General features: G+C 43.7%; 1 protein-coding gene across 1 annotated transcript in view; it reads right to left on the bottom strand.

Annotated features, from left to right (window-relative positions):
• LOC137800507 (leucine-rich repeat-containing G-protein coupled receptor 6) overlaps positions 1 to 14,904 on the bottom strand; it is a 35,720-nt gene extending 20,816 nt beyond the window's left edge. The window contains exons 1-2 of the mRNA XM_068597736.1: positions 14,675 to 14,904; positions 967 to 1,038 (exon numbers count right to left, since the gene is read on the bottom strand). Of these exons, the coding sequence (XP_068453837.1) occupies positions 967 to 1,038; positions 14,675 to 14,895 (293 nt within the window). The 5' untranslated portion in view covers positions 14,896 to 14,904. The remainder of the gene's footprint in view (positions 1 to 966; positions 1,039 to 14,674) is intronic.
• Positions 14,905 to 27,783: the final 12,879 nt, after the last annotated feature.

Genomic DNA, 27,783 nt, shown 5'->3' with positions numbered 1-27,783 from the left:
CTTTCATCGTGATTAGCTCATGCGTCACAGGCTGCAGCTGCAAGAATTAACAAAGAAAACAGCATGGCTGTTCAAACACCGAAAGCAGACACACACACTGCAGGCTTCAGAAGTAAAAGAATCAGGTGAAGGCTGACGTACACACACATTCACACCCTCGGGCCATATCTGAGGGCAGCCTTTGTCAAACCGAGACTTAGCTGAGTTCTGCTGAGTGGTCAAATCCAATACCGGCCAAGTCGACTGAAGAAATGTTCCAAAAGTTTTGTTGCGGCGTGTGTGCTTTCATCAGCCCTTTGAGAGTGAAACCAATACCTCTACTTTGTCAAGTACTGACCAAGCTCTGCCTGTGGCACAAAGTATAGAAGTCAAGGACGTCCAAATTCTGTCTTGTTTTAATTTTAACATTGTTTAATTTGTTACCAGCCAAGAGAAGTATATATACAATTGTTCTCTGTTTTGGCATTTCATTCATTTAGTGTATCTGCAACAATATTAAAACAGGTCTAATGATACCTAACCGTTTGCACACTTCATCTTATATAACAAGAAAAATACAATCTTATTTTCCAGCGATTCTGTCCTGAAGTTCTCCTCGAGGTGTTTGGCAGATGCTGATGTCTGTGTGCACTGCTCCTGCTGAGCTGTCCAGCTGAAACAAAGTGAGGAGGAGGCTTGGATGCTGAGCATAGAACCTGCTCTCTGAACACTTTAAGAACTATATATTCACCCTGAGTGAATATCAGGTTATATTCGCCTCCCTCTTTTGTGCAGCCATCCCAGGATCTACTCATATATATCTGCAGGCACTTTCTTGGTAGGAGAGATCAGAGGCAGGCCAGAGTCATCAATCCCTACTCGGCCTGTGCGTATCAGTGGTTCAGAGCACGGCTGTTTCTTGTCATGTGTGAGTTGTGATGATGGAGTTTCATCAATTATATGTGAGCTGAATGATTTTGTACTCACAGTTCTGATAACAGGTGCAGTCGGTGGAAGGCTCTGGGCTGGATCTCACTGATGTTGTTCATGCTGAGATCCCTAGAGAGATAACAAAAAAAAGGGGAAACATGAGTATCAAAGTATTAATCAATGTGTACCTCATCAATGTTGCGTGTATGTGCTCTTAAATTACAAATGATTAAAACGTGGTTTTCACATGACGATCAATCATCAAGACTGGGGAGTAGTATACAGAGAGGTTAGAAGGTTAGGTAGAGAGGTTTGAGGACGAGAGGGAGGAGAGGGAGACGTAGAAGAGAAATTTCCCCCAATGATTCATTGTTGGGCAGCTGTAATTTCCTTCTCGTCCCAGTGACTCTTTCTCATTTCCAGATGTCTCACTCTACCTTCTCTCAGATCTGACCCCTCAGCCTCCCACCATATCTATCTATCGCTCTCTCCTCTTCTTTTTTCCTCTTTGGGTTTCTCAGGAGACCACTTCCTTTTCCTTTTGTTCATGGCTGCAACATAGACACACTCCATTTCTCTGCGTCTCTGACACACACACACACACACACACACACACACACACGCTGACGTGAGAGGGTGTGCTGAGGGGTGAGTGTTGACGCAGCTGCGTTGCGGTCAAAGAGGGAGAGGTGCAGGATGCTCCAATACAACATGCATGCACACTCGCACACTCGCTCCCTCAACGCACACACACACACACACACACACACACACACACACACACACACACACACACACACACACACACGTAACCTTCTTTTCTACACTTGGGACGGTATGAGGACAACTTATGTGTCAGCCTGTGGTAGAAAACATACATAACCTTGTGGCCTGAGTCATGTAAGGTCATCTCTTTGATAAACACAATGAAAGCACGGAGGTGCTACGTCACCCCTTCTTTGCTTTCACAGCCCTTGGGGTCTCGCAAGAGTCTTCAAAAGTGAGGCCTGTATGTGCGTGTGTCTGTGTGTGTGTGTATGACACTAACCATTGCTCATAAAGCCAGACCACCGGGCTAGCAAGTGTAAACCGTGCTCTCAGAAGCCCTTTGCAGTTGGGAGTTTTGACACACTGGGTATTTGTTTGTCAAGTCAGCCAAGCTGACGGGGGTGCTGGCTGAATCTCTCCGCAGGCGTGATCTATATTCAGCTTCAGGGACGGTGTGGAAAAAGCACCGCATGGCAATATTTAGCAGTTGTGACGAGACAAATTCAGGATACCAAGAGTTTGGTGCCCCGTCGAGGATGAACTCCCATTGTCAGTGAGGATGAGGTGTGTTCGCTTGCAACGTTAACTGTGTCTTTTTGCTTTGAGATGTTTTTTAGGTCAGATATTTACAGTGTGCAGCCTCTGCTGATATTTAATATTTTCCCCATGAAAGCATCATTTTTGGCATGTTCATAGGAATTTCCTGGCCCTTCCTGGGAGGTCTGGCTGCAGATAGAGGGGTTCAAGGTGTTTCTCAGGGTCTTGGACAAATTGGCAGGGCGGATGCTTTCAATCAGTGTTGAGGGGAAAATGGTTGCTTTTGTCTGTAACAGAATATAACAGCACATGAATATTCCACATCACAATTCCTGGCCTCAGCTTTGGGGTTTTGTTTTAAATAGCATGTCTCTGTATTGTCTGCATCTTGTGTTTTGATAGGCAACTACCATACGAACAGATACCTGTAGGCAACAGCAGCGTGATTCCTTCTGTAGTCTGAAGAGATTTGACCAATCACGTTCGAGAGGGCTTCGGTCAAATGCAGGTAAATCGTCCACGTGGAGAGCAAACATATCTTGGAACCCACTAGCTATCGTCTGACGATGATTTAGTTTTTTTTTAATTAGCTCGTCAAACAATCCGGTTGTCCACGTTGTCTTTCAACTCCCACTCAAGTCTTGTAGGTCAAGTTCCTAATCGGACCGTAAACAACGAGCAGCGCAGGGGAAAAGGAAGTCTTGGCCTGGATATCCGATGGCTACATCGGACCCCTAAAAATACAGCCCCTCACCCCCAGAGACGTTTTTGTTGTCAGACCGATATAGGCATTATGCACATTTACTATGCAGCGGAGCGGGGTAATGCATATTGACAGTCGGTGGTGGTAATGCACAAGAAAAGGGAGCAATGGGCCAAAACCAGAGGAGACGAAGGAGACCACAAGCCAGAATACATAATGGAAGTTTCGAAACAATCAGAAAAGGCTTTTCTAATGTTTTAGGAGGTTTGGAGCTTTATGGATATGCATACTGCAGTTTGGTGTGAAAACATATGATGTTGCAATTTTTTACCTCCACACGTCACCTTTAAATATTATGGCTCAATTTTAAAATAGTTTTATTTCATGGTAATATAATCTAATAAGATTATATTTAAATATTTGCAGGAACTAACTAAATATACATTTTAAATGTTCTTTTAAGTACACATCAGCACTCGTCAAAATGTAATGCAGCGTAATTAATTTTTTTTTTTTAAGAAGCAACAAGTGATATAATAATTCCGAAATGTAAGAAAATCACAAAAACTGTGTAATCTATCACTCTCTTTTCTCACATTTGCCTCTCAGTAAAAGTACCGTGGTGATGTCATGTGGAGTATTTACTTCATGTTTGGAGTAATTTGGGGACGAATGCAACATGAAGTGTACTTAACGTGCACTATTGCTTGATTAACGTCAGGGTAAATATAAGTGATAACAAAGTTGCCATGGAGATGACACAGCCAGCAGTAACAGCAAACCAAAAATTAACATAATCAAGACGAAGTGACGTCACATATAATGACATAGGAAGCACACGATTACCTCATAGGACCTTAGGAACAATACACACCTTAATTCTGTTCATCGTCCCCGTACTAATATTCTGAGAAAAATCTTTATTGGATCATCCTGGGGGATCATTAAAGCATAACAACACACTCACATGCAGACCCACGCGTAGACACACACACACACACACACACACACACACACACACACACACACACACATCGCCCAGCTCCTGGGGATGCGCCACAAAATTGGAGACAACTCTCCATTATCTGGTCCTGATTAAATAAGCCATAAACAAACGTGTGAAGTCCATAACAGCGGCCTCACTTAGACAGAATAAACACACAGCAATGGAGAGAGAAAATGTTTAAAAATAAAGACACACAGTGGTGAGTCATGGGGAAAGGTTGAACGCAGCTCCGCTCTGCTGTGCTCTCCAACAAGCTCGTTGGGAAGCCGGAGCGAGAGAGAGACATTTCTGCTTCGCAGGCCAAGGCCTCCGCTGACAACTTGACGTATGGTTGGAAGGCGCTGCGCTATGGCTTGTTTTTAAAATCAAATAACAGCTGTGGCTTTTTTAAACCATGATAATTATGATTGATGACTACCACATGTGCATTGTGTCGGCTGGCGCTGTGACGCGCAGATATTTTCAGCGCAAATAAACGGACACAAAATAAATGAGTAAGAGAGCACTTAAAGATTTTGCAGACTCCGCAGTGTATGGGAGTTACACAATTAGAATTGGGGTTTCTGTGTTCTATGTTTTATGGGCACCTCCAGTGTGTGTGTGTGTGTGTGTGTGTGTGTGTGTGTCAGAGAGAGAGAGAGACAGACACAGACACTGTCACACATATTTGCAGTGTGTGTGCAGTACAATATTTTCCCCCCATTTATAGGTGACTGCGGTGTGTGTGTGGTAAGATGTCTGTCGCTCATTTTCACACCCCTATTGTTTTCCAGTGAGCCGGCAGACGTGACTGGTACAGTCCCTGGTTGCGCTTCCACCACATCATACATGAACGCTGCCGGGGCATGGAGACAGATTGCTGTGTGGGTATGTCTGTGTGTCGGAGGGACAGAGAGGAAGTGGCTTCTTTACTTTATTTTTCACGCGAGTCGCCGGTAGGGAACCCGTGCGTGCTCATCTTTGCCATCGCGGCGTCCATACAGCCGCCCGATATTGCTCCCGGGACAACACATCTCTCAACCGACAGAGGCACACAGGCCGTCTCCTCCCCTCTGATCTCTGTCTGCCGCTGAATGATGAACTAAAGACTCCCGAGCAGTTCTCGGAGCAGAGGATGCAGACATGGAGACCCGTGCTCATCCCTCAACAAACACAATCCCAAATGTGCCTCTTAACTGTTCTTTTTATCCCGATCTGCTGTGAACCCGCAGGATGACTGACAAAGCCCCCAGTGATCTCTTTCTCTTTCCCAGGAGAGCAATTACATTTTCATGTACCTGCATGTAATTGTGTGTGTTTAAGCAGTAACGTGTGTGAAATTGTGGCCAATGTTGCAGCATTTTGAATTTGTTTTCCCATTTTAATTCCTTCCATCGTTCCGTGATTTGCAGATACACAATGTGCTCTGATAGATCGTTTATTCTTTCCTCTCCAGAGTGTGTGAGTGTGTACGCTTGTGTGCATGTGAATGTAAGAGAGGAACGTTTGGCACAGGTAGAAAGGTAAATCACTGGATATTTTACTACTTTAAGCTGTGATTGATAGAGTAAGCAAGGCAAGGAGCTTGTCTTAAGGGGGAACGGAAGCATGAAGAAACGGAGGTACATTTCCATTCATCAGTCTTGGCCCTTTCTCTCCCTCTCTCTTATGCCACTCTGTCACTCACACTCGCTCTTTTCTCCTCATCTCTGTTTCAAATTTCAACTGGAGCGTGGGGTTACACAGTCCGGTAGTTACAATAATGTGATTTATCATATTTCCTCTTCGCCGTCAACAGAACTACTGAAGTATGCTATCGGCTCTGCGATCAAAGGCAGTGTGTGTGTGTGTGTGTGTGTGTGTGGGTGTGAATGTGCCCCTAGCGTCGTTGTAGCCACTTTTAAACTGAAAGCTGACAAGAGTTGGCTGATTTAGCTCAAAACAACTGGCCACATCAAATGAAAAAGAAACACCTGTATATGAGACAAACATCCACAGGCGCTCAGACACACTCCAGGCTCCGGGTGGCATGGACGACGGACCACCCTGAGGAGTGAATGCACCCTGTGAATGAGACGGATGCAATCTGCAGTCAGGTGTCGGTTTCTATCACCAATGGGGAAATGTGTCGATCAGACAAAGCTGTGGGGAGAAGGCTGAGGGGAGATGAGTTGATATATTTCACTTTGTGAAATGTCATTGTCTCAAAGTAACGCAAAAAAGCGACAACAAAAAAAGGTTTCCGGCATGTTGCTCAAGCTCATAATTCCATGCAGGTATCGGACGTAATGCAGAAAAAGCATGCAAACAAACATTGTTGCTCTTGAGATTGATGTTTCTCTCTCTCTCTCTCTCTCTCTCTCTCTCTCTCTCTCTCTCTCTCTCTCTCTCTCTCTCTCTCTCTCTCTCTCTCTCTCTCTCTACCCCACACACAAAATCACTTCTTGCCTCCTTTCCAATCCCTTTCTCACTCGCTCAGGTGGAGACTCTTACCAAACCAACAGCAAGTAATGGCAGTAATCTCTGCACCTTTGAAGGCGGCTTATCCATCAGGAACATTAGAGTAATAGATCTTGAGTGGAAATCAACAACCAAAGCCTTGCCCAGAGGGCAGGAGTTCTGCATTAGCGGGGCTTGAGCCACACCTTGGCTGTCTTTTACAGTAACTATGACAGTAATGTCTTCGGTCTGATCCTCTCCGCTTAGCGCTCCGAAACAGTTAAGGCTACGATGAAAGAGGATCTTTTATTCCACACAATGCAACTGGTAGTCAATGCTAGGGCGCCGCCTTAAAGAGTGGCTAAATGGTTGTTTGTGTGTGTGTGTCTGTGTGTGCGTGCGTGTGTGTGTGTGTGTGAGGGCGGAATGTGGATGTGTACTGTGTGTGAGGGTGAGGTCTAAGTGTGTTAGCTTTTTCAATCTGAATAGACGGACTGCTTTGGCATTCAGTTCCTCTCATGGTCACACAGCTTGCACACACTCACGGACACACACACACAGACATGCACACACACACACAAAGAGTCAGGAAGGAGGGTACAATGCTGTCCTCCCCTCCTCCTTCCGCTAAAGATGTGTTTTTTTTTTCTTCCTCCCAGACTTCCTGGGAGGGGTACACTGCCCTTTGTGTCCGAAGGCAGTCTCTCTTTATCTTTCCCTCTCTTATTCTCTCATTCACGGGCCACAAAGAGCAAGGGAGAGGGCGAGGAGAGGGCGAGGAGAAGTCTTTCACCTGGATAAGGAGGGCCACGGGGAGGACTCGGCTACAAAAGAACAGAGAGGGAGGGAGGAAGAGAAAAGAGGAGATAACGAGACAGAAAAGGGAGATGCGTCTGTGTTTTTGTCTTCCCATGTTTTGTGCTCTTTTCTGCTCGCTGCGGTTTAGGGGAGAATGACAGGCGGATGTCGAGGTGGAGAAAATATCTGTTTAGTCTGAGGCCATGTCATGGGAAACATAGTCATTCCCTGTGGGACTTATTTATACCCTGGTATACTGCACATACACATGTACATGTACGCACTCTACGTCCGCTCCCTGTCCTCCCACACACACCCTGTCATGAGACGGAGAGGGGGGCGTGGGGCGTGGGTTGTGGGGGTCAAGCACTTCAGCAATGGAACAGGAAGTGTTGGAACAGTCGGCACTACACAACATACAACTGCCTCCAACATGTGGACAGCACTGACAGGCAGCTGTTGTGGGTAGGACATAGCTTTGGGAGCAAAAGGCATTCATAGCCCTGTCCATCCACTAATCTGTTATTTTGGCGTGTACACTTTGTCTGGCTTTCATATATGTTTGCTACATGACGTGCGTGGACGGCGTGTTCGGTTTCTTCATAGATCGAAGCTGACATTCAGGCCACATGAAGGAAGTGTTTCATGAGCATAGGACGACCACTTTGCCACAGAAATCTGTTGAACATAATGGCAAAGATGTGTGGAAAAGGGTTACAAATTTCACCACTTTTCCACACATCCTGAAAAGGTATCTCTTACAGAGGTGTTCTTTCTTGCACACTGATTATCAGCAGATTCTCAGCAGTGGATACAACAGTAGATGAAACCCGATGAGTGTTAGTGTCAGGCTCTATTATGACTTCATTTGCTTGAATGGCAGAAACAGGAGGACACTGGATCTAGTTAGAGGATTGCTCAAATCCACTCCTGGCTCACGACTCTTTTACTGCTGCGCTCACAGATGATCAACTCGTCTGCTCCGTATATATTTAACAGTACCCACGGATAACATCTAGACCTGAACTTAGATCAGCACTTGATGAAATCTTACCCCATACCAATGAAGACATATGGCTGCTGTTGGTTTAAAGAGATTTAGTTTGGCCTCTTGCCATGCATGTAAAAACTCCAGATTTCCTCTTTTGCTGCTTCTCAGACATGTAATAGAGACGTGAGTAAGTCTGGCTGCAGTTGCAAAGGCTCTGAAGTGGCAGAATTCCCTCCAGCCTCTCTTTACAGCAGATGGAAAATACACCTGTGAAGTCCAGTCTTAGCAGGAATTATACTATTGCCTCAGTCCCTCATAGAGAGCTGACTGCTGTTTCTGCATTCAGATCAGTTCACCTCATCATACATCCTGAAGAGTTATGTCTTTCTCTCCCAGCTTTATTCATCTCTCCACCTTCTCTTTTCTACTTCCATTCTTCCATTTTCTGGACACTTCTGTGCAGTAGCCCCATTTGGCTTTCCGTGTATGTGTGCCCTGCGGTGTGTGCACTTGTGTGCAATTTAAGTGTGTCTGTGATTGCTTCTTTGTTCCCGTTAGCTAACTCCTGTCCCAGTGGTCCATTCTCCCGATCTAATCCCTGCTAGCGTTGCTGTATCAGCGCTGCTCTGAGGGATGCTTTGATGCTGCGTGTGTGTGTGTGCAAGCAAGCATGCATCCATGCATCCATCCTTGTGCAACGTATTTCCTTCTGTGTAATGTGTGTGTGTGTGTGTGTGTGTGTGTGTGTACATTGTTGGAAAAGGGCATTAAGTATCATTAGCTCTCACTAGTCATCACCTGCACACTGCCAGCCAAACATGAACCACTTTAGTCGGCAGGCCTGGCCGGCGATCACACAGATAAGCAGACAGAGACAGACAGAGACAGACAGACTCATATCAAGAAACAGGGGGGGACTTGGACAACTATGTCCTCCACTCAATGCTATCACAACTTAGGGAAACATCCTCCTTTATGTCTCAAGCTCACTATTTTTGTCATGTTACGCTCCATTCGTTTTTTTGCAGATATTTCTCGGCTCTACAGAAGGGAGAAAAGAAATGCATTTCGACATGATTTTTAATTTGTAATGGTTGCTCTGATCTTGTTTCTCTTTCAAATTTGAAAAGCAACAACCGCAATGAAGGGCCTCGCCCGCAGCGAACTTCAGTAAACTGTGAACAACCTTTCCGGAGGAATCAAATCCTGAATTTGGTTTAAACCAATCGGCCCCCTCATACACAAACACACATAAGTAGTTACATGCATGTGTTATCTAACCTGAGCCACATACACTGATATAAATGACAGCTCGCAAAGTGGCAGGTCATGAATGCACATATGTACTGTATATGCATGTGCACACACTCAAACAGTTAGGGACATTTGTCGTGGCCTGGCCCAGGATTGGACAATGCCTTCTCTGTATTGGTAAAGAGAGGGCTCGTGCACTTGCACAGACTCATGCACACACACACGCACACACTCACAAACATTCCCATGGATTCCCAGGGTTGGGAAGGGGCTGAATAGGAATCTGGGCCATGCAGACATTCTGAATCCTCTCAGTCAGAAGCAGCCCTTCACCCCTCAACCACACGTCGCACCAAGCACATTCCTAGGTCCTGTGTCATACTCGTGTCATGCTGCTATCACACGGAACATACAGATTTACATATTTAGTCGGTTGGCACAGGTCTGACCCCAACAAATAGTAACCACGATTGTGTTTAGTCGACATGCATGCTGTGCACATGCTCTCCAAACATATTCCCCACTTTACTTCCCCGATCTCCACCCTAGTTCCTTTTAAGATCTTGTGTCGTGATTGCTTTCTGCTTTTTTCTAAAGGACAGGATATGGAGCGGTAGAGCACACTATGGCCTCTGTGTCTTCTCTGCCTGCCGCTCCTGAGGGAATCGTCATTGTTTCCATTGTTGTCCTCTACCTGCCTACCTGCCGTCTGTCCCTGGGCGACATTTAAAAGCCTCCCAGGTTGCTCTCAGGGAACCACAAACCGCAGCACTATCCAGCGCTAACTGCCTATCCCTTCTCTCTAACACCCTTCTGGCATAAATATCACTTTCGTTGAAGGCCGAAGCTGCTTTTTCTGCTGGTGTTCACTGCTGGGCCTCCAGGGAATCTAGGAGAGAGCTGAAGAGTTGGCACCTGAGGCAAACATTTCAAGTTTCCATCAAAGAAGGAAGAAACAAAGTAGTAGGGGAGGGAATGGAGAAAGGAAGTACTTTGTGAATTGATTAGCTTTGATGACATGTAATCTATTTGATGACATGTCATCTATTCACAAAGTATCACTCGCTGGGTGATATGGAGAAAATCAATCGCAATAATTTTTTATATCAATATTGTTAAGATCATGTCTAGAGTTTTAACCATTGCTGCTTTCACTAAGATTTACACAATGAGACGTCAGTAATTTGGCTATAATGACTAATGACTGGATAGAAAACCTACAAAGTCTGGCAAGTTCAGAAAACTACATCACAACTATAGTGCATTTTTCAAACCAAGAAAACAAAAATGCTCTCATGAAATATCCAAAATCTAAGAAGATATCTCATCTCATATCATCGTATCATGATACCGATATAATATCGATAGCCAGCCCTGATGTCAATGTGTTCTTTCTCTTTCTTATGCCTTTAACTCTTCTCCCCAACTCTGATCACAGCTGCTAGTTAGTTGGCTTGTCGCCAAAGCACCTCCTCCTTCAACCAACAGACACACACTCACACACACACACAAAAACACCTTGAAAACATTTACCATTTGGGTTGGGTACACACCCTTCACTTTCATCTGCTGCCCTGACCTATAAGCATTCATTTAGATGTTATAAAAGCACATTGCACAGCAATGATTGTACATTTTCATTTAGTGCTGCAGGGCCAGCTTTAACACCTGACTTGAAGACACACACACACGCTCACACGTGCACACACTCAAGAACATAACGTATGAATTAGTGTTCTATCTAAAAGAGGAGGCTCGGGGAAACAGGTGAGATGGGGGAGGAAGGAAGGACAGACATAGTGAAAGAGAGGGAGGGCAGTATCGTTCAGTTGAGGCGGGGCGGGGGGGCCGACGTCTGGAGCCAGGACACTGATGCTGGAGCTGATAGCTGCTAAATAGAGAACCCTCCACTGACAACACACACACACACACACACACACACACACACACACACACACACACACACACACACACACACAAACACAAAAGTTGTCTTTTTTTCCGGAAATTTTCTTATTTTCGTGAATAATTTCCTAACAAATCCTCTCTTCCTTCATCTCTAACATATTCTCTCTCTCTCTCTCTCTCTCTCTCTCTCTCTCTCTCTCTCTCTCTCCCTCTCTCTCTCTCAGACATGATGTTTACAGTGTGACCCCGGTCACTCGTGATAGGAATCATTCCATCAACATAATGGCTAAATGACACGCACACGACTGGTACAGTCACGGCCAGCATAAAGGGGCAGGATGTTGTCCCCTGTGTTTGTGTGTGTCTGTGTGCGTGTGTGCATGTGCATGCCTGCTTAACCTTCAAAATCTTCAAAAACACATTTCTTTGTCCCCTTTTCCTCATCAATGTTCACCCCAGTTCTTCATTTTCCCTCTCCATTTTTGTTCCACTTGCTTCACTTCCACTTTGTAGAAAAAAAAAACTTTGGCAGTCTGGGTGGTCTTTGCACACAAACACACACACTCACACACACACACGCACACACACACACACACACAGTCCTTAGTTTTCATCTGTCGAGTAATGCACTAGCTGTGGTTTCTTGTCCTCGGCCAACATACTGTTAGAAGTTCACCACGCTCGCCGCTCCCACAAAGCATCACCTAATCGCTGCTCGAGTCCATCACAGACCAGACCAGGACCCACACACACTATTTTCCTCTTCCTCACACATGCACCCACTGATGCCCACTAAAGGAACATGTACACCTGACAACCTTAGAAACAGTCTATGTACAGTATCATCAATTTATGAATTATTTTCAACAATATAAGTACATATTTGCCATGAATATGTATTCCCTATGTCGATCACTCCATCAACCTGCTCCCCGCAAGCCTTTTGTACCAGACAGGTTCTTATGGTGTCCCTCTGAAGCCATCTCACGTCACAAGCTACCTCACTTGCAGCTACACAGAAAACAGCCCCGATCCCCGATGTACATACTGTACGGAGTGTTCTCAAACTCCACACGCTTGCAAACACACCCACACAGACAAACACACCCCTGGGCACTGTCTTTCCTCTCTCATCTGATATCAAAGAGGTCTTTGGAAGCTTCTCACATGACAGCTCATTTCAAGTGTTGCCCACGGAAACGATTATTGTCATAAATCTTTACCCACTCTGCTCGGAGCACCTTTACATTCCTCTGAGTCAACCTGTATTGGCCTCAGCGTTGCTAACGTTTCAGTGTAACTTGTTTCTCATTATGTGTCTGCCTTTATGAAGCGGGCTGGTCCAGAGCGGAGTGAATCATGCACAGCCTGGATTGCCCTCTCGGCCACTATAGCATGAACAGTTGAGCTCACTTTGAAGAGCTCTCCGATGACACGGGTGAATGATGTCATATACTTTCACAGCATTGTGTGGATGTGGTTTGTAATGTGGACTGTTCCCAAGCAAATCCCTGTGACCTCGACAGCCTACAGTATGTGCTGGGAGGCTAATCCAGCCTCCGCAGCACAGCGGGGCGTGCTGGACAGTTCGACTGATCCTGGTGGGGTTTGGACCAGCTCTCCGCTGTTGTAACCTTTCATACTCCAGGACGCAATGAGAAACTGTAGCCTGCCGTGTGTGTGCAGGCGTGTGTGTGTGTGTGTGTGCGTGTGTGAGAGAGAGAGCATGTAGGCAGGGTTAAGAAGGGGAGGCTGCTTTGTCTGTGTTTGATGATTTTACATCAGCGAGGCATAAGAGAAACCTGTGATTCCCTTATCTTAATTTGTTACGGCATCTCTCCTGCTGTCCCACATTCCCTTTTCCTCACTCTGCAGTTGTGTGTGTGTGTGTGTGTGTGGGGGGGGGGGGGTTGGGTGTCACTGTGTGTGTGGGCATGTGCGGTTGGTCTCTGAGTTTATTTATCTTATTCTAAATCAGCCCCCAAACTCACTAATTGGTCCAGTTCCACTGTTAGGTAACAAGGGGGAAATGAGCAATTACTCTGTATTTGTAGGGAATGAGTGTGTTTGTGTGTATATCTGTTGGGCCAACCCCACCGATGTTTTCATAGGTAGAAGGATTCCTGGATGGAGTTAGAGACTGTATTGCACTTCTATAAGCTCTACATGTTTTATCTCTTGAAGAATTCAGTGAAATCTGGCCGTCACAGGCATGGCTCAACTATCTGTGTCTCTTTTAGAGTCGTTCTCTACATAAACTGTGCCTCTTTCCTCCCTCGATCTAAATCCAGTCCCTCCACTCGTGCAATACTTGTAGAGCCCCTAGTGAGCAACTTCTCTATGACACCCTGTTTTCCTGCATTTGACTTCAATATCAGGTATCACAAAGTGTCTCTAATCTGTCCTCAGAGTATTTTACTTAGTGGAGAAATGTGAAAGATCTGGCTTCAAGCCAGAGCAGGGTGTTGGAAGAAACTGGTCAGATCTGCTGTCTAATACATGATATAAGTCTTAAGACTCTCTTATTGCTCCTTAAAAAAAAGGCCTGGTGTTAAAGTGGGCCTAATTCCTGCAACTCTTTTTAGCAAAAGTTATAAATAAGTAATGTCAATTATAATGTTTCTAATTGTAGTTACAGCCTTTTTTATCCAGCCAGACTTTCAAAGACATCATCAAGTATCAGATATTCGGTTAAAGGACGGAAACAACATCCCTCAAACAGAAATGTTATCAAGCAAAACAACTGAATTTTATCATTTCTGCCACATTAATGTGTCTCTCTTTCACTATTTTGGTATCAAACAATAGTGAGATACAAATAAGTAACATGACATAGTCATTAAACTTCACTCAGATGTAGACATCTCTGTTTCACACACAAACGTACTTGCATATATGTACACAATGAGACACACGCACACACACGCACACACACTCACACACTCACGCTGGGTCTCCAGTTGGTGCTCAGAAACCTGATACTGAAAGAAGTGGTCCAGTAATTTTGCCATAGTGGTCAACACACACACATGTTCCCTCTTGGTCTGTTTTTGTGGAGGCTACATGCAGATTCTGCTGCTGTTTCCTGGTCACGCATCTCAGCGACTGTAGCCTTCTTCTCAGTTTTTAAAAGAGGAATTCCAGCTCGACGAGCTGTTTTTCAATTACGAATGAACAATCAAGATGGACAGTTGCAAAAAAAACATAGAAACACAAGAAAAGCATGATTGGGAGGGGAGAGGGAGGGAGGGGAGAGAGGGGGGGTAAGGGGGTCAAAGCAACGGTCAGGACAAAGTGAAAGGCCTGGAGCTGGAAAGGTTACGGGGAAATGGGACAAGAGAACACACCAGGAAGTCCCAAACTGTGAACATGTGGTACTCACAGGTAAGTGGTGAGAGGGCTGAGGTTTGTCGGCACAGACGATAGTCCCATTTCCGAGCAGTCCACCATGACAAAGATCCCATCTTCTTCACAATGGCACGGAGACGGGCACAGCGCTGCCACCGGCCCCTGTCGGTCCTGGATCCGTCCGTACCCCCACACTCCGGGGGCGGACCCCCAAACTCCTCCAGGCGCACAGAGAAGCAGAAGCACCGGCAGCATGTCTGGCTGTCCACCTGTCTTTAACTACACCTGCAGAGATGTCTGTCTTGTCACACTCTCTTTTCCCCCCCCCCCCCTGTGATGTTGGAAGAGGCAGCTTTGAGCAGGTCTTTTGAGGAGGTTTCAGTGTTGCTTTGCTTTTCCAAGTACTCAGCTGTCAAAAGCCCCTTACTGTCCTTTTCTCCCGGTGAGGTTGTCCACTCTGTGAATCGGTCCCTGTCACACGTCCTATCTCCTCATCTCTCTGTCTCTCTCAGTCACCACTTCATCCCCAGGGGTTGTTGTAACTTCTTGCTTTTCCCTGTCTTCCCTCTCACTCTGCCCTCTCCTTTCTTGCTCTCTTTCTCCCCCAAACACAGTCTCTCTCTCTCTCTCTCTCTCTCTCTCTCTCTCTCTCTCTCTCTCTCTCTCTCTCTCTCTCTCTCTCTCTCTCTCTCTCTCTCTCTCTCTCTCTCTCTCTCTCTCTCTCTCTCTCTCTCTCTCTCTCTCTCTCTCTCTCTCTCCTTACCTATTGTAGAAGGAGCTCATGAGTTGTGAATGAGCCACCCTCATTGGTCCACAATTTAGGGATGGGCTGGAGCATCTCCGGAAAGTGGGAGGGACCTGCAATCCTCAAACTCTTCCCTCTCTTTCTCCCTCTCTTCCTTTCCCCTTGTTTTACTTTTCCGAAAAGCTCAACGTGATAAGATATAGTGAGTGTGTAGTTTGATGAAGGGGGTGGCAGCACAGTGGTGTGGGACCTTAGAAATGGGACTGGGAGTAAGTGAAGTAGAGTGTTTATAGCTGGAAGAGAGAGGATGAAAAAGAAAGCTCTCAGGGATAAGTCTGACTGCGTTTGGCTGTGTGAGAGGGATGCGGCGGGTGAGAGTGTGACTGGAAGTGACTGTTTGGAGGAAATTGGAATTCTGACACTTCAGCACCCCTCATTCCCTAGAAAGAGCCAAATCCAGTGTCTCGTAAGTCACACCTTCTCAGGTTTCTGCTGCTGGAATGTCGTGATCGCACACACACGCACAACCACACGCACAACCACACGCACGCACATGGGTCACTCATAGAAAAAAAACAGATTATGAGTGACCGGCGCAAAGGAGCTCACGTATCCATTTCACACACACACACACACACACACACACACACACACTCCGGTCCATAGAGAGAGGAGTGTGGATTTGTAAAGAAGTGTCAGCTGTCTCGGGCTAAAGCAGATCTGTATTTCATAGTCGGTGCGCTCACTTGCAGTTTTTCTTGAGTGTCTTGAAAATAATCTCATCCAACCTCAATTTCTTTAAGTCAAACATTTAATTCTTGTTTGTGTAGCTTTTGTACTGAGATCAAATCTGTGCTTTTCCTGATACGCTGAAGTCAAAGGATGGCTACACAGTATAAATACTGCCAGATAACTGGGTGAAGGGAGATAATTAATTGGCCCGAAAGAAGATCATATGACAATATAACAAAGCACCTATTGAGGATTCTAATATACTTGACACATCCTAAACGGGGTTAACATTAGATCACACCTCATGAATCATGTTTTGATGATTTTCATGGTTTAAGAGATTACATGTTCTTCAATGAGTTAATCAAATTTGACAACCACTTGGGCTCACAAAATCTTTTCAAACCCGCTCTGGATTAATGGAAAAACGCATAGTCGTCAATGTTGAAAACAAGGTTCTCCTCGTTCCTGGAAAGTTGAGTCTTGAGGCTCTCAATAGACAGCGCCAATATGTTGTGTGCTCACGTGTACAAAGTTTAGAACAACGATGCAACATGAGAATGTATGACATGTACAATTCTCCAAACAGTCTTTGAAAGTTGCATAAAAATGGACCAGTGATAACTGCACACCATGCTTTATGAAAACCATACAGTTATAAATGTCTCTGCACACAGTTGAATGTCTACCGCCCAAGCTCTCTCTCTCTATCTCTTCTGTCTTTCTTTCTCCACCATTCTCTGTAGGCTGAATAGTTCCTCATTAATTAATTAACATTCCTATGCCACTGTGTTTTCTGAGGGGCCTTTGTTGTGCCCCTACAAAAGTTCTTTCAGAGCTGTTCTTCGCATAGTCTCTCTTTCATGCTCTCTCTCTGCTCTCGCTTTTCTCCCTCTTTGTAGTGGAATGTGCGTTGATGCTCTCGCTGTCTATTGTCGGTTTAAAAATGTTGCGTGAATTGTTTTGAAGTGATGTTTTATGATATTTGTCTCAGATGCAAACATGGAGATCTGCAGACCCTTCAGAGCGACACCTTGCGTGATCCTCCACTACGGACACATGTACACACACAGTCCCAGAGGCACACATGCTCGTATCCAAAAGCATGCACATGCTCCTCATACTCCCGCTAACACTCCCTGGGCTCTTCACCTCACCCCTTCCTGCGCACAGTGCTCTGTCATCTTTTTTTAAATGCTCTTTAATTGTCTGGCCTTGGGGAAGTCTTAAAACAGCCGTTCTGTAAAACCTGGTCTACGGCCTCTCCTTCTCTGCCTGTCTCGCTCTCCTCTTGGTCTCTATGGCCTTGAATCACAAACTGGCTCACAACCATGCATGGGACACATCACATGTTAGAAGAGTCTATACTTTATATTTATTGAAATTGCACCTGTTCTGGCAAAAGGGGGAATACATACATTTGTAGATGTAAAAATGATTAAGTACTAAAGAACCACAGTAGTGACGATGTATTTTTAGACAGAGCTGCTACTGACGCCTCAACATCAGTAATTTAACTTTCAGCGTTACTTAACACATAGTTTACCTATACAAGTTTAACTGGTACTGTGTAAGGTGAAAAAACGTTGGAATCTCAATAAACTGGATAGATTCTTTAAAAAAAATGCCTTTATGAAAAGTGTAGTGGTATACATCTGTGAATTGACATATGTTTGTGTGTTGCTCTGTAGTGCTATGCTATACATCATTATCACTCAGGTGAATGAGCCACGTGTGTCAATACAAATACAATAGAAATCGCACACGTGGCACACAACACTTCTTTTTTTTTTAGGTAGAAAGGTCAAATAAAATTATTCTCAGGGCTTGCTAACAGTTGTTAGCGTTTGTTCATGCAACTGAAAAAAGATTGCGTGCGCCTCTCTTCTTTTTTCTCACACTCACTACATCGCACACACACACACACACACACACACGCACACGCACACTAACACTATCAAACAGTCTGCATCAGATCAAAGCCAGAGCTCCCTCCCCTCTCCCCCCATCCTGCCTCTCTGGGCTGTAAACACTTTCCAAGCAACAGCAGCCTTGAAGACACAAAGACAAGTAGCTACCTGACACCTGACACTAACTTGAGAGCACTCACCATGGTCTACCTGGGAATAACACACACACACACACACACACACACACACGCACACACACACACACACACACACACACACACACACACACACGCACACACACACACACACACAAGGCTACCTGAGCTCCTCGCAGCAAGGAGAGCCCATTCAGGGCGAGAACAGAGAAAGTATCCGTGCAATCGACCCCCTCCCACCCTTCCAACATACACACACTTCATCCCACCTCACCTCCTTACCCCGCTCCCTTGCTCCATCCCCCTCCCTCTTTCTCACCCTGTACATCTCACACCTTCCTTGAACCTTTCTAATCCAAGCCAGATAAAAACCAACAAAAGCGCGTGCCTATTTTTGCACACGTGCATGTCTGTTGATGCCTTTACTATAGTGTATGTGTCAGTCTGTCTTCGTGCAGGGGCAATTGAAGGCTAACTCAGGTATGTTCAGCGGAAGCAAGTGAGACGCCATGGGTCGTCAGTGGCGGCAACGTAGGTGTGTACTCTGGCTTTTCATGTGAAACCACCTGAAAGCCAACAAAAGGTCCCTCTCCTTCCCTCCCCGCCTCCCCCCGTCCCTCTCTTCCTCTCTGCATCTCGCAGTACAAAGGAAAGAAATGAATGAAAGAAGGAGCAGCGGCGGAAGGGGGATGAGGTAAGGGGATGAGATGCAAGGGCGGGGCAGGGTGGGTGAAGATGAAGGGGTGCGGGCGCGTAGGAAAAAGCAGGTGAAGGTATTTTCCTGTATGTTTGCAATTTGTGGGGGACAATAGGCCCAGAGACGTAGTCACGGTAAGCAAAGCAATCCATCACAAGCTGACAGGAGCTCCTCAACTCATCTGGAGGGTCGGAGGTCGGTGGTTTTTCTGTCTCACAGATCCAGAATTGTTATCGACACTACATTTGTAATTTCGTGCATTATTTTCTAATCCGACGGTGGTTGTAGTGGCGGCTGCCGATGACGCCGCCCTGATTGATGGGATGGGGTCATCACAGAAGCTTAGCACCTAATCTCAGGTTCCCCCTTATGTAAACACTGTTAGCTCTGTCAGCACCTTTGCCATTGTTTGAACTGTTTGTTGTGTTTGCACTGTTAGCTCCTAGCCACCAACTCTATGATCTCAATAATGAAAGATGTGTGGAGGCAATAGATGTGCCCTGAATTTTGTATTGAGTTCCTTAAAAATATAACTGATGATAGACATGATATGTCACAGTATATCCCAGCAGTGGGAATTGTTTATTTATGTATTTAATTTAATTATACAGGACCTTCTCCTATATTAAACATGCTACCATTTTATCCTAAAGCTAATGCAACAGCACTTTCCAAGCAGGACAGGACACAAATACAAAATTCAAATTCAAATGTAACAGTTAACCAAAGTACTTATTGCAGAACATCCAACACACAATATCCACAATAAGTATCTGTTAGACAAATTAGACGGAAGCATATTATACACAGAGCGTGTAAAAGTCTGCTTCCATTCGAGCAGCACTGTAAAGACACTTTGAGCTTATTGCTAAAAGTCAACTTGCATGGTCACATTCACTAAGGAGCAAAGTACAGCTGAGTCTGAATGGCATTAGTTTTGCAGGAATTTAGTCATTGACCAAAGTGTTAAACAAAATATATCGTTTTGACCGGAGGATGGTGCTAGAAAACATAAACGCATCAATCAAATTTCTTGGAAATCATCTAATAGTTGACACGTTTCACTCAAAACCACACATTTTAACCCCATAGTGCTAGATAAACAATGTCAACAGGATCTATCCTCTGAGGAAGATGAATGTTGGTACAAAATGTCAACGGAGTCCATCCAATAGTTGTTGAGGTCTTTCAGTCTGGGCCGACCGACGGTTCAGCCTTAGAGACACAATGCTAGCATTTCTAATATAAACTGTCAATGGTCACCAGGTTGAGTAGTTTTTCGGAGACTTTCCACACAATTGTATTTACAAGACACAACTATTATTTATATCAGGCTGTAAAATTTTAATTAGTTGCATAACGTACTGAAAGTACTGAAAAAAAAGCCAAATATGCCAATATCACCAAAAAAATCACAATTAAAAATATAATATATTACGCTGGTGCTTCAATATTTGTTTTGTACTCTTATTGATGCGATAACTAATAGTAAACATTAGAGGGAGCTCCTCTGCACACTGCACTGTTAAACATGAAGCAAATACATTCAGGTGGAAAATGTGTTTTCTTTGCAGTGACAGAAAAACTATAGCAGCAAAGATTTTCATTGCACTAAATAATTGATTCAATCCAGAGAGTATGTACTTAAACATGCCTGTGCTCGGCTAAATAATACAAAAGGATCTTAAGAGGTAAGATAACTTTAAATGCTCTAAACACAAACACGATCTCTTAACATTAAGTTGTCTCTGTCATGAGACAAAGCTTTCTCGGGTTTTGATCTCCACTCTGCTTGTTTTCTCTGCAGTCACATGTGATGTATGAGGGGTAATATGGTGAAATAGGTTGACTAAAGCAGACAGGTCTGCACCTGTACACTGCCAAAGAGAAAGACACTCCACTGCGTTTGATGCTATTGTGAGCGATGCCAGTGGCGCTGCAATCAGAGGGTGTGTCTTTGAGTATGTGTGTGTGTGTGTGTGTGTGTCTATGTGACTTACACCTTTAAATATTCTTTATAAAAAGTTGATTGACCTCCAAATAATGTTGTGATCACTGTGGCAAAGAATGTCTAATCATAATCATCCGCCGTGTGTGTGTGTGTGTGCACTTGTGCGTGCATGTGTGTGAGGAGTGATAAATGTTTGTGTCGTCGTACCTGCCTGATAGTATCAGCCGTGTCAGTGTGGAGGGAGACGGTTGTGGAATGTTAACTGTGACTGTGTGTCTTGGACTGTCTCCATAGAGTCCCATTCATGCAGAACCGAGATAGGACGAGCAGGAGACTCAACACAATGTAGTGAGAGATGAAGAGAGGAGCCTCATTATTGTAGGCTTCACTCAGATAATCTGAAGTACAGAGCAGCGGTCGAAAGATCCTAGCTGTAATTACAGAAATTAGACACCTGGGAAGAAGGAAACGGATCATCAACAAAAGCATGATTACAATAATCTTATTGAATCCTACCATTATGTTGTGCGAGTTGTTCTTTGTGAGCTGTAGATTGGACTTGAATATAGATGATGAAATGGCGCCATCTGTCGCCAAACGACAGAACAGCATCAGTGCAGCAGCGAAGGAGTTACGATCCTCTCCTCTCACAGTTTGCCAAATTGTTAATATAGCGATGCTCCCTGTGTTTCATTGTACAATGGCAGAAGATGAGGTTAATCTTTCTGCCTGTTTGCAAATAAATGTCCGGTGGAATTCACAGGAAACACAGTCATATTTTTACACTGATAGAAACAGCAGCTACTTGAACTCCAACGAGATAAAGATACACCATTATTAAAGTAGTATTTTTATATAAAAAATATATACTCAACCATGTAAAAAGTACAAAAAAAAGTCCAACTGCAATATTAAATTGAACATAATAAAATAAATTGGAAAATGTAATTTAAAAAAAGGAAGATTTCAGGGCTTGATTTGTTAAGAACAAAGTTTCTACGAAGCATCCACCTTTTTTTTTTTTTAACAAGTTCACATCCTTTCCACAAAGAATCTGCTTTCTCTTTCTTTTTTCTTCAGCCAGTGTTCATCTGTGGTTTTCCTCTGGTCCTTGCTGGAAGCCTGAAGCTCTTTTCGCTGAGGAGGCATTTTAACGTGCAGCGTGAACTGGATTTTTCCTTTGGAAAGAGTTGAAGACAGAAGTGGATGTCGTCTATCGTGAAGCCGGAGTTCCAGTCTGTTGGGTTACATGGTGTTGTGAAATTGTGACAGTCAAACGTCAAGCATACTTTGAAAATCAATAAATAAATACATGTGCTAAATAAAGCATTCTCTTCAACATTAAGGGCTTTTTCATCCTAATCAATAATCATACATAACATAATTGTACAACTACAGCGATTTAGACCAAAGTACTTTTCATCAGCACTGCTTTGATTGTGTTACTCGGAACTCCTGTCATTCATTTTTTTTCTGACCACACTCTGGCCTTTGAAGATTTCTGCAAAGCAGAAGTGATAAATATCCAAATGTCGCCCAGACAATGACGTGGTATTCTGTGGAAAGAGGAAGCTTTTTCCTGCCATAACATTGTAAGCGCTTTCTAGAGCAGACGGGCTAACCATAAAAGTGCAGAACACGCATGCTGACACAGATGTCCTGACTCTGTCGGACTCTCCTAAAGGTGCAGAAATCACAACAGAAAAAAACAGACTGGATGTAGTTTCCATGGAATTAACGTTAATCAGCTACAACGATGAAGTGCGTTGCTGATGTCTATTTCTTTGTAATATTGTTTAATGTTGTTATTTTTCCTCTTGAGACCACAATACAGCAGAGATGTGACATGAGACATGTTTACAAAAGCATAAACTATTTGCAACTCAACTTTAACTGCAAAATGACACGTCACGCCCGGCCCTTGAATGCTACACAGAGCCAAGAAAAGCGGTGAGATTCATAACAACGATGCTGTGCAGAAGCATCGCCTCACAGAGCTGCATGAATGGCAGTTCGCTCTTATTCTTGTTTATTAATTAATATGAGGTCAATCAGATTCCGTGTTATTTACCAGTTTATGTTCTATGCAAGTTCCTTAAGGCTGTCCATGCAGACAAACAGCAAACCATGGGAGTCTCTTTTTTTTCTTCACACTACAGCGTCAGTATCATTAGCTAAGGGTGGCGGGCAGCAAATCAATTTGTTCTGTCACATAACATCAAGAACCATCACCCCTCGAAAAGACACATACAACGTGAAGCGTGACGACAGACATGTGTTACTGATGAGGAGTGTGTGGCTTTTGAGGTGAAGAGTTCAGCTGTGGGAGGTTGATAGAAAGACGGCTATTGTTTTCATCTCCCCTCCCTTCATGACAACAGCTGTGGAGTGGAGGTGTGGGCCTCCAGCAGGAGAATACACTGTGATCTGGTCAAGCTGTGCTTACGGGTAAATATGCACGACTTCCCTAAGTGTGGCGTGTGGGCTTTTCTCCGTGCAACAGGGACTGATTTCCAAATAGCTCATCAAAGACCCTCAGGCCCTTTATTGCACGCGAGGAGCGAGGTGGAAAATCTCATGGAAATGTTTTATTTTATCCTCGGAGGTCAGAAGAAATGTCACGCTCTTGCGCTGCCTCTCTTTGTCTGGTGCTTATCTCACATTGAAAACATATGATTTATGTACAGTCTGCACTCAAGTTTATGTGTTATTCCGATAAGGACGGTGGGTTTATGTGCGTTTCTGTGTCTGGTTTATGACTGTTTATTGAGACCACAGATTGTAGGACTGCCTACTGGAGGACACAAACAATCCGTGGGAATGCAAATTCCCACCAGTTCCCAATCCCATTTCTTATCTCCAGCATTCCCATATGAGGGATGCATGTTATCCTCTTTAACCGGGACCACTTGAGCACTGCACTGTATGTTAATGACGTGGATTCATGTGAACACTGTAACTTTGTTAAGATTAGTTAAATTAGCATTAACGTCTTGAAAATAAACAGTATAAGTAAAGTGCATATACATTCTTTGGCGATAAAATACCATTTGCAAATGCATAACAAACATGACACAGTTTTAACACATACAAAGTTGGAACTAACAATATTAAATATTTTTTAAATTATTTTTTAACATTAAATTTAATGAAGTAAGAGACAAAAGATAGTGACACAAAATGAAAGTGACAGAAGCGTGTGCGAGCATTATAGAGGGGGTGAAGTTGGGGGGTCAACCTCAGGTTTTGCATATTTGTTAGTGTCTCTGATACACAACTCATATGCCAAAACATCACCAGGTCCAACTGCCTCCTCACCTGCCAAATTGTTCACCTGACTCAACTGGCCTCCACTGGGAAGCTGCTCGTGCATGTGAACATCAAACAGAATTTTCAAAAAGCTGTTGCTCCTCACAAATCATTAAAATCATCTTCAGGCCCACAGTATAGTACAAATGCATAGATGAACTGCAGGAACGTGACATAAAGAAATTAAATGATTTTTACTACCAAATTGAATGCTGTTCAGTCAAAAATGTGTGCAATGTCCGCTGATGAATATTCAACACGCTATTCAACCGTATGGAGTTCATGCTGATGTTTGTTTGGATGAGTTATGGCTTCATGATAAACTGTCTCCTCATTTATGTTCTCTTCTGACTCCAAATACTATCAGTAACTGCAGCATTCAATCGTGCAGACACGTTATGTTTGTCAGTCCTCGGACTTTTGGTAAAGTTTTCACACTCTCATCTTGGTGTGAGCCCGAAAGTCACTTCAAACTAGAATATTTCCTCAGCATGGAAGATTATAAAAACACGAAGGGACTATTTGGCCTATGAAAGCACGTGTTGTTGCATTCCTGAACGCTGCTGCATATAATTATTTGGTGTAATTTGCCATTTGTTTACAGTCTGTGGATTGTTTCTGTAAATGCTGTCCTGGCTGTGGCGAAGTGGTTAGCATGCCCGTCTTTCAATCGGTGGTTCGATTCCCGGCTCCGCTAGTCCATGTCGTTGTGTCCTTGAGCGAGACACTTAACCCCTAATTGTTCCCTGTTGCTGTGTCTACGGTGTATAGAGCAAATATGTAAGTCGCTTCGGGTAAAAGCGTCAGCTAAATGTAATGTCTCAATTCTTCATTAAAAATTTTCCTGAAAAATAAAGCTTCAATTTAAGAAAAGACAATAAATCACACGAAACACAATACAAACATACACACACACACACACACACACACACACACACACACACACACACACACACACCTTTTTTTTGTCTAGGTGTTAGGGGAATTCCCAGTAACTTTCATGTGTACAGGTGATTTGCGTATGTTCACTAATCTAGGGGGTTTGGCCATAACTGTAAACCTGCTACACCTGGACACACACACACACACACACACACACACACACACACACACACACACACACACACACACACACACACACACACACACACACACGGCCCCATACTCATCGGAAACTGATGGCTGTGTTGATAAGCCGAGGACAACCCCCAAATGCTTCACACACTAATGGTCAACAAAGTGTGTGTGTGTGTGTGTGTGTGTGTGTGTGTGTGTGTGTGTGTGTCTATGTGTGTGTATGTAGTAGTCAGTTTCCCATTTCACCTGCCTTTCTGTGACCGTTAAACATCTCAAGTGACTCAGATGCATTATAGACAGAAAAGCAATCAAATATCTCACACACGCACACGCAGCTCACACACATGCTCAGCAACATAGGATATGTGCTTGTGATATTAAAATTGACAGCAATTGCCACAGAGGGACAATGGTCACTGGTCAGGGGCCTGTAGATAGTCAGATATTGCAAATTGATTCATGTTGAGGGATTAACATACTGAAATAATGTGATATATAGTATCCAGAAGCTGGTAAGTCACTTGATTGATTTAGAAAGAAAGTGATCTTATGTCTTTTGTTTTGACAATATGCCTGCACATTTTAAGATCTCACCATCTCTAAATTGCTTTATAACCTTTAATTTTAAATGCAAACTTGTTTTTTCAGCCCGGGTTTCCCTGCTCATTTAAAAAAATGATGATTGACAACATTTTTGAAGGCAGTTCCAAAAACACAAATCAGGGCACAAACGTGCATGTCCTAATAAAGTAACACTTCTCTAGTTCCACCTGCCTCGCTGGTTTCAGACTGCAAGGGTCCAATGTCTCTCTCGCCTTATCACATTGTCTGAGTCCTCCAGGTGCACGCTGAGTTATAGGAAAACAAACCGCCACTCGCTGACACTCAGGGTTTTTCCGAACACGTTTAACAAGTCTTTATATAAAGTTTCTGAGAAATGTCTTGATCGTTTCTCCTGCTTATCCATCAACTTCTGTTGTTACTCCAACATCTACAGTACATCCACTACAAACACCCCCCACTCATACAAGTACCAAATATCTTGATGTCCAACGTGTGTTCAGACATTTTTATTATCAATCTAAGACTTTAAACATGCCCTTAAAGTACATCTTTACTTACTTTGTCTACTGTTGTTGTGGTTGTTATGGCATTGGTATTGTTTTGGAATTGGAATTGACATCCGTCTTTCTAAATGTACTTGATTGAAACTAGGATTTGGTATTGGCACTGATATTATTTTGGCTATAGTAAAAAAAAATACATAGGTATAAAAAGTATATATATATACATATATAAATAGTTTGGACCAGTGTTAAAAGAAAATTTGTTGCGCAAGCTTCCAAATAATTGAATGACAAAAGTATGGACTTGTAGTTTTTTTATGTGTGCATCCGGGCGTGTCTGGGGAAGATACACCTACAACCAAATGTATTTGGCATGATGTCAATTTCAATTTAAAAAAAAGTGGTGTCTGCGTCACAGACAGTAAAGGCTCATGGAAAAGAGAATTACTATGAATATTGTGGGGGCGGTTAAGGACGGTTATATATCTACTGTGATGGGAAATATTTTAATAACTTCTGCAGAGTAAGCACATATTGTAACTGATGTCTTACCACATCATAAAGCGTATGGGCTACTGTATGATTCGATTTGTTACTTATGGATGTGCGCTCATTTAAATACACAGTTAGAATCCTGAGGGTTCTAAAGAGAGTATGCCGTCATGTGCGTGAAGTACGGGAAACGGATCTGATATTTCTCGGAAACTATTTCTCCACCTTGCTGAACAGGTTCCCCGACCTCAGCACTGTGAACAACACATGTATGATAAGTTGTTTGAAGCAGGACCATAACAAATGTGCACAGAAAGTTTGTATTGTTTGTACCTGCACATGAGCAATATGCACCTGGTGAAATAAAAAAAGTTGTGCTATGTACATACAAGAACAGTAATATTTCAGTGTTTAGCAGTTTGTGTGCGTGTGTATGTTTTTTTGAGAGAGAGAGAGAGAGAGAGAGAGAGAGAGAGAGAGAGAGAGAGAGAGAGAGAGAGAGAGAGGGTCGTGAATACTGCAATATTCCAGATGGTCACACCTGTGGGAAATCACTGGCACTATTAGCTCAGCTGCTGCTCTGTTACAATCAAGTATAAAAGACTGTAAACTAACTGGGTTTCTGATATACTTTGACTTTGTGCCCTTTTATGACCCGGTGTTGTTTATTTGTGTACTTTGATTGAGGTTTACAGTGTCGTGGCCTGTGGCAATATTTCACTGTTGTGAGTTTCTACACAAAACTTGACAAGTTGTGAAGTAATGCCGCCCCTGTGAGCGAAGTTAGTGTTTTATACTGTTGAGGTGATAGCCCATTAATAAAACACAGGGTGTATAACATCCGCTGCCTCGATCATTATATACGTGTTATATATCATCAGTCCGGCGCTACATTCTGATTAATTATGACACTTCTTATCAGGTCATATATCTCACAAAGGCCTTTTTAAAAGAACAATATATGGCATTCAGCACTTTAATATACCAACTATTAGCAACGTAAAGATA

Source organism: Clinocottus analis, unplaced genomic scaffold, assembly GCF_023055335.1.
Source record: "Clinocottus analis isolate CAN_PGR_092001 unplaced genomic scaffold, fCliAna1.0.p SCAF_4, whole genome shotgun sequence".
NCBI classification, from domain to species: domain Eukaryota; kingdom Metazoa; phylum Chordata; class Actinopteri; order Perciformes; family Cottidae; genus Clinocottus; species Clinocottus analis.
The sequence above is the reverse complement of the archived record's forward strand: the minus strand, read 5'-3'. Positions and strand labels throughout refer to the sequence as shown.